The 8,132-nt window shown below is 47.8% G+C and overlaps 1 protein-coding gene across 1 annotated transcript in view; it reads left to right on the plus strand.

The window, feature by feature from the left end:
• Positions 1–7,831, plus strand: part of FUK (fucokinase) — a 47,642-nt gene extending 39,811 nt beyond the window's left edge. The window contains exons 20-24 of the mRNA XM_015419811.1: positions 793–912; positions 2,012–2,199; positions 4,610–4,709; positions 6,824–7,047; positions 7,693–7,831. Of these exons, the coding sequence (XP_015275297.1) occupies positions 793–912; positions 2,012–2,199; positions 4,610–4,709; positions 6,824–7,047; positions 7,693–7,788 (728 nt within the window). The 3' untranslated portion in view covers positions 7,789–7,831. The remainder of the gene's footprint in view (positions 1–792; positions 913–2,011; positions 2,200–4,609; positions 4,710–6,823; positions 7,048–7,692) is intronic.
• The last annotated feature ends 301 nt before the right edge of the window (positions 7,832–8,132 follow it).

The raw sequence follows: 8,132 nt of genomic DNA on the forward strand, positions 1-8,132 counted from the left end.
CCACGCTTTCCTCAACAGAGTGGAAGGCCTCTGTTTTATGGAGAGTGGTGAGAATTTTTGTGCCAGATTTGAGGGGCTGGATGGGAAAAAATAGCAGCTTGTCTGAAATTGTGTGTAGGGCCACACAACCTCATCACCTGTCTCTGGCATTCATCAGGCACAATGGCCGGCCCATACAGAAGACCAGGAACACGTGAAGAGAGGCCAGGATGCTGCAAGGATGGCAGCAGACAGAGATTCAAGTCAGAAATGACCTGAATTCTTGAGGGTAGAAAACCTGCCGTGAGGCTTCCTCCTTGTTCCTCCTGTCTGGTGCTTGCTTGTCAAAGAAAAGTAGAAGCCACCCCACCCCACCCCACCCCACCTAATCTGGTGCTTGATTTTATTTATTTACTTACACTATTTACAGACCCAAGTTTTGAGTCCTGAGGCACCTTTAAGACCAGCAAGTTTCATTCTGGGTATAAGCTTTCGTGTACATGCACACTTCTTCAGATACAAGTGTGCATGCACACAGAAGCTTATAGCCAGAATTAAACTTGTTGGTCTTAAAGGTGCCTCAGGACTCAAACTTCCCTCTATTACTTTAAACAAACACGGCTACCCACCTCAATCTATTTATAGACCCGCCTTTCTCCCAAGCGCCTCAGGACCCAAGGTGGGCACCAATGACATAAAAATTATCCAGAAACAACTGGGTAAAACAATATATGTTAAAACAACAGATATTAAATAACATGAAAATCATATATTTTCCTTTTTTAAAAATTGTTGGTTTGGGGTTTTTTGCAGGCACTAGCAGTATCCTGGCAGGTGCTGTGATCGCCGCGTTGTACCGGGTGTCAGGGCACTCCGCCAGTGTCGAGTCCCTCATTCATGCAGTGTTACACCTGGAGCAGGTGCTTACCACAGGTAAAAGTGGGTTGCCTTGGATGACAAGCCCACATATTCCCGCCCTGAAAGTTCTGAATGGGGAAAGAAAAGCAAATGAGTCCATGTGGGATAATATCTAATTCCATGGGGTCTCCCCTTTCTTTAGCTCTTCTTGGCCCCAGTATAATAGTAAGTGGTGATGTAAAGAGGGGAGGGGTCTTCTGCTCCGCTTAGTGGAAACACTCGGCTTTCTGCAATTAGAAATAACTCTATTGAATATTTTCCTCCCAAAGGGGAATTTTGGGATGGTGTTACATGTGCAAAATTCATCCCTTTCCTCAACAATCTTGTCATTATGTTCGATGCGGGGGGTTTCCCAGTATATTTGCCAAAGGGAGATTTTGGAGAACAGGAGGGCGTTTTTGAAACGGCCTCCTGTTTTGCCAGAGCGAATCTCTATGGTTGATCCCAATACATTTAGCAGCATCTTTGCCTTTTCTTTGACTGGAGCGGAGGTTCTCGGGGGAGGATCTCTTTGCTGCTCTGAATGATAGTCTTACCTGCCTCAAAGTTCTTCTGTTTCCCCCATGTTTGCAAAATTATGGTTCAGACAGAGAAAGCTCTCCAACACTCAACAGCTGCTATTCCTCCCTTCAGTGCAGCGTCCTTCTCTGCAAAAAGCTCACATCACCTGCAATCCGTGTATCCTAAGGACCACCTGGTCTCGTATAATCTTTCTCCCTCACCCTTACTGTGTCCATTCTGATCTTCTATGGAGGCCCTTTCCCACATGCACCTCTTAGGAAGTGAGGCATGTGACTCTTTCTGTGTTGTCACACAACTGCTGGGTCCCCCTTCTCCAGATTTGTTCAACAGCTGCCTGTCTCCGGATGACAGTGAAAGATGGATTTGTTCTCTCAAGCCTTGGGTTGATGTTCCTTCTGCTTCTCTCCATGAATGTTTCTGTTCTCCTCCACCCTCTGGCTGTTAAAATGGTTTTCTTGTGATTGTTCAGTGGGTGTTGCAAGCCACCTGGGACATCTGCATTGCTGGGAAGGTGGGGATCTTTTTGAAATGAGTAAACTATCAGGTAAGTGAGCAGGATAATTTTCTCAGCACCTCCTGCCATTCCTTGCAGGGGGTGGATGGCAGGACCAGGTTGGCGGGCTGGTGCCAGGCCTTAAGATTGGGCGTTCGAAGGCTCAGCTGCCATTGAAGGTGGAGGTGGAACAGATTGCCATTCCTGAGGATTTCAGGCAAACCCTGAATGAGCACCTGCTCCTGCTTTACACGGGGAAGACACGCCTCGCCCGCAACCTGCTCCAGGTACAGCCAAGGGGCTTTGTGCACTGAAAGTGCTTGAGAGGGGACTTCCGCCATGACCCGATAGCTCTGCTGTTGCTCTGGCTGTATTGTTCTGATGAGCAATCAGAATTAATCATGAAGGATAGCCTTGCTAGTGCCCTGACTTGGATGGGCCAGGCTAGCCCGAGCTCTTCAGATCTCAGAAGCTAATCAGGGTCAGCCCCGGTTATTATTTGTATAAGACATGACCCAGGAAGTCCCAGGGTGCTCTGCAGAGACAGGCAATGGCCAACCTCCTCTGAATGTCTCTTGCCTTGAAAACCCTGTGTGTGTGTGGGGGGGTCGCCATAAGTCAGCTGCGACTTGACAGATCTTTCCACCCAAACCAGCCACTCTAGTCTGTTGTGGCAAAACCAAATAAGGGTCTAGTGATACCTTAAAGACAAGCGTAACCTTTTGCAGACTAGACTCCACTTCTGCAGATGTAAAGAGCGGATTCTCACTAGGGAAAATTATTCAAGCAGTTGCACTTAGAATGAGCGCAAGGAAAGGGTTAGATGTTTGCTGTGAAATCGTGTGATTCACACAGTGGGTTCTTATGTGAGGCTGGGTTCACAATGAAGCAGAGCCCATTCAGTAACAAATACATTAAATAAAACTGGTAGGTACAACAGAACACCAGATCTAACGCAAACCGCTATTAAGGGAAACATAACTGCTGATTCAGTTAGACACATTCATATATATAATAGAAGGCAAGCACAGTATGTTTTTCTTATGAGCCATTTTTCAATGGAGAGTAAGGAATCCTTCGGAAGATTCCAGGAGATAAGTTTATTTTTTATTTTATTTACTTCCAATTTATACCCCACCTTGCTGGTACAAACTGGCTCAAGGCGGCTTACATAAGTTAAAATACAATAAGATCAGTAAATACTATAAAATTCATAATAAAACAATTGCATAAAGTGCTAGGACAAACAGTGCAAACAGATGGCGGCAATTTCCTATACATGATCCAGTAAGAAAAGACCATCCGACATTATAACAGGGCCGTGGCATGTTTGACTTATGATGGTACATTCATCAGTGGCAGCTCCTAATTGAAGGCCAGGTGGAAGAGCTCCGTCTTGCAGGCACTGCGGAACTGTAAAAGGTCCAGCAGGGCCCTGATGTCCTCCGGGAGCTCATTCCACCAGTGTGGAGCCACCACTGAAAAAGCCCTGGCCCTCGTTATGGCCAGTCTGGAGTCTTTGGGGCCAGGGAGAATCAGGCAATTTTGCGACCCTGACCTCCGTGCTCTCTGGGGCACATATGGGGAAAGGCGGTCCCTCAGGTAGGTAGGCCCCCGACCATATAGGGCTTTAAAGGTCAAAACCAGCACCTTGAAACAAATCCGGTATGCTATTGGCAGCCAGTGCAATGCCTTCAGCAAAGGCTGGATGTGATCTCATATAGAGAGCCCCATCAGCAGCCTGGCTGCTGCATTTTGCACTAGCTGCAGCTTCCGGATTTGAGACAAGGGCAGCTCCATATAGAGAGTGTTGCAGTAGTCTAATCTCGAGGTTACCATTACCAACTCTGTGTTGGGAAATTTCTGGGTATTTGGATGTGGAGCCTGGAGAGGGCAGGATTTGGAGAAGGGAGGGACTTCAGCATGGTATAATGCCATAGAGTCCACCCCCCAAAGCAGCAATTTTCTCCAGGGGAGCTGATCTCTGTCAGCCGGAGATAAGTTGTAAAAGCGGGAGATCTTGAGGCCCCACCTGGAGGCTGGCAACCCTATGTCTTAATCAAAGGAGAACCTCTGGCTTGGTATCTCCCAACATTTTGTTATTAGGCCTAGCCCCCATGGCAGCCATTTTGTGACTGTCCCCGGCCCCCGTGGCAGCCATTTTATTACTATCTCCAGCCCCACAGGGCCAGCTCACAGGAGCTAGGTCTTCATTTATGTAAGGATGGGGCCTGGTACTAACAGCAAAAGCCTTTTGGCATCGAAACCAGCTCCCTCTTCCCATGTTAGAGAGAAAGGTTTGAACTCTCCAGCTCTGCTTCTTTTGGAAAGTGTGCACTGCCTCAGGTGCAGGACAGTGACACACACCCCCTATGAAATCTTCTCAGGAGCTTCCACATAAGCGTGAAGGCATTAACAGCATTCACCTCCAACCCACTTCACACATGGTTGCAGTTTTTGCAAGGCAAGGTGTGAGGGTTGCTGTCATTCATGACCCAACTTCTGGGCATAGAGCAGAGCTCACTGGGGGTGCAGAGGGGAGGTACTTGTGAATTTCCTGCATTGTGAAGGGGGTTCGACTAGATGACCTTGGAAGTCCCTTCCAACTCTATGATTCCAACTGGCTGTGTACTCTGGCTGCTGGGAAGAGAAGCTGACTGAGTATCTTGTTGCATTGCTGGTTGCCTTTTCTTGCAGGATGTTCTAAGGAACTGGTATGCCAGGCTGCCCACCATCATCCAGAATGCCAATGCTCTTGTGAGCAATGCAGAGGAGTGTGCCCAGGCCCTTCGACAAGGTACAGCCGAGCTTGTTCGGGGGGTTTGTTTGCTACTTCACACTTTTAGGGATTGTATGTACTTGAGAGAGATGGGGCTTTCATAGGGTTGCCAGCTCTGGGTTGGGAAATTCCTGAAGATTCGGGGTGGAGCTTGGAGAGGAACCTCAGCAGGATATAATGCCATACCCTCCAAAGTAGCCATTTTCTCCAGAAGAATGGATCTCCATTATCTGAAGATGAATTGTAATTCTGGGAGATATGCAGGCCTCACCTGGAGGTTGGGAACCTTAGGTTTGTGAACAGGAAGATGGAGGGGTAATACCATAAGAGAAGCCAATGTTGGATCAGGCCAAAGGCCCATCCAGTCCAACACTCTGTCACACAGTGCCCAAAAAATACCAGGTGCCATCAGGAGGTCCACCAGTGGGGCCAGGGCACTAGAAGCCCTTCCACTGTTGCCCCCCGCCCAAGCACCAAGAATACAATGCATCCCTTGCCCCAGCCTTAGAGTTCCTATCTATACCTTGTGGCTAATAGCCACTGATGCTCCATATGCTTATCTAATTCCCTCTTGAAGCCGTCCATGCTTGTAGCCGCCGCCACCTCCTGTGGCAGTGAATTCCATGTGTTAATCACTCTTTGGGTGAAGAAGTACTTCCTTTTATCTGTTCTAACCTGACTGCTCAGCAATTTCATTGAGTGCCCACAAGTTCTTAGGGTATCTCTTAGGGTGGTGTGCAGGTGGAAGCTACAGACATCTCACCCTCCTTCTTGATTAGAGGAGGAAACAGAGGGTAGAGAAAGCAATAGACTCACACACACTTGCTGAGATATTCCAAACAAGAAAAGTCTCAGAAAGAAAACTACTGTGTGTCTCGTGCTGAGGAAATCAAGGGAGACCAGTCAGATTGTATACACCTGCTTATCCTCTGTGTGTGGGCCGCACAGCCCGACTGTCTGCTGAACCTTTCCAGAAGGGGAAGGCAGATAGTGAATGTGAAGGCTCCAAATCAGGGCTGAGTGCAGTAACTGCTTCACATAGGGTTGCCAGGTCTTACCTGAGGCCCAGCGGGGGGCTCCAGCCCAGAAGTGACATCATCGCGCCAGGCACATTGTTCAGGGGACTCTCTGGCATTTGGGTAAAAAACTCTATGGTTTACCCAAATGCTAGAGCGTCCTCCACACAATGTGCCTGGCGCAATGACATCTCCTTTGGGTGACACCATCATGTCAGGCATGACTGGGCTCTTCGGGGATGGGCTTCCCCACTGGCCAGCTGGGAAAGACCCCTGCTCTCATTGGGGGAATGGCAGCCCTAGCTTCACATAAGAAGAGCCCTGCTGGATCAGACTGGTGGCCCATCAGGTTCAGCACCCTATTTGACAAAGTGGCCAACCTGTTGCCCTGGAGGGTGAACAGGCAGGGAATGGAGGCCAAGGCATCCCCCTGACATTGCCTCCTGGGCACTGGGTTTCAGTGGCTAACTGCCTCTGGATATGGAGGCCACCTTAAGCCATCTTTGCTAGCAGTTGTTGACGGAACTGTCCTTCATTAATCTGCCTAATCCTCTTTTAACACGAGGTTCACCACTGTGTCCGCTGACAGTTAATGCCACACTCTAATTACTCTTGGATTAAAGAGGTATTTCCTTTTGCCACCCAACTTCATTGGGTGCCCCCAAGTTTTATGGGATAAGAAGCAAAAGTTAATTTCCTCTACCCTGTGCATAATTTTATAACCCTGTATCATGTATCCTCTATCCACCTCCCATCATCTTTTTTTCATAAACTGAAAATCCCCATAAGAACGTAAGAACATAAGAGATGCCAATGTTGGATCAGGCCAAAGGCCCATCCAGTCCAACACTCTGTATCACACAGTGGCCAGAAATACCAGTGCCATCAGGAGGTCCACCAGTGGGGCCATACCGTTCAACAGAGGTGAGCCCATACCGTTCAGCCTTATCGGAAAGGTGTTCTGAGCCCTTAAAAATAAGGGAAATGGCTCTCAGCAAAGAGGGCTGTTGTTGTATAATAGGGCATGTCTCAGCACAGGGGAGAGTGTCTTGGAGGCTTCTGCAGAGAGCTGCCTGAGTATACTGTCTCACTTTTCTTCCTTCTCCTCCCTGCCAGGAAACTTGGCTCTCCTGGGCAAGTGCATGAGCAATTACAGGCTGCAGAAGAAGGTCATGGCTCCTGGGTGCGAACCTTTGGCTGTCCAACGCATGATGGAGGCACTCCAGCCTCATGTCTATGGGCAGAGCCTGGCTGGTGCTGGAGGTGGTGGCTTTCTTTATGTCTTAACAAAGCAGCCAAGGATGCATAAGGCCTTGCAAAGGATCCTGGCAGAAACAGAGGTGAGTTCAACCAACTCCAAAGTTTCCCATCAGTCACAATCTCCCTGTAGAAACCACAGCAGGGCTTGGCATCCAGGATGGTGAGGAGAAAGCCCTCCGTGGCCACATGCAAGAAGGGAAATGGAGTTCACCGGTCCTTCCCAGGTAAGAATCCGTTCTCGTGCAAGCTGGATGACCCAACCAAGCTAAATAATATATATATTATTTATATATATGTATATGTGTATGGGGCGTGATCTGGTCCATGGGGTCGTGAAGAGTCGGACTCGACTGTGCGACTGAACAACAACATGATGTGTTTGTATTGTTTATGTTTTATTTAATAGTTTTCAATATTTTATATTTGCATTTTAGATGCTTTTTAATGTCTGAAACATTTTAATGTCTTATTATTTGTATTGATTTGTTTATGATATTTCTGTGCCACTTCTTCAGAGTCCTGCTCAAGGTGGCTTAAAACAAAAGGAGACCATTTTAAAAGCCTGGGTAAAAAAGACGTGTTTTAATGTTTGCTACCTTGAGAACCCTGAATTGAGTGGAAAGGGGGCATAGAAATGTTTTAAATAAGAGAAATAAATAACAAAATGCTCAGCTCCTTTTCTGTTGCAATATGAAAATGTGCTCATCAATATGCCTTCCTTTTAGGGACTGGGAAACTTCAGCATCCACACAGTTGAGGTGGATGCAGCTGGTTTCCAAATGCGACTTCTGGAGGAGGACCTCTCACTTGTGGAGCAGTAGGCACTGCAACTATAGACCCTTCTTGCAGCTCAACCAGCCACCCTCCCACCCACTATATCTGACTTCTACAGCACCCCTTGGGAGAGGAAGAGGGTTGTTTTCAAAGGACACTACCGTCAAATCGCCCCCCCATCACAATGATCAGGCCCTGTCAGGATGGGATGATCCACATTTGCCACTATTGCAGTCTTTCTCCATTCTTCTGCCCCATTCATGGTGAGAAACTCTGGAGGTGCCTTGGAAATTCACCGAGGATTGACTGAAAGACAAGCGCTACTGGCTCAATGCTGCTGGCCATGGTTGTTGAGGTGGGCTCTGCAATTTTCCAAGTCTGCTGAAGCAAT

This window comes from Gekko japonicus, unplaced genomic scaffold (assembly GCF_001447785.1).
Source record: "Gekko japonicus isolate JY-2015 unplaced genomic scaffold, Gekko_japonicus_V1.1 scaffold2543, whole genome shotgun sequence".
NCBI lineage: Eukaryota > Metazoa > Chordata > Lepidosauria > Squamata > Gekkonidae > Gekko > Gekko japonicus.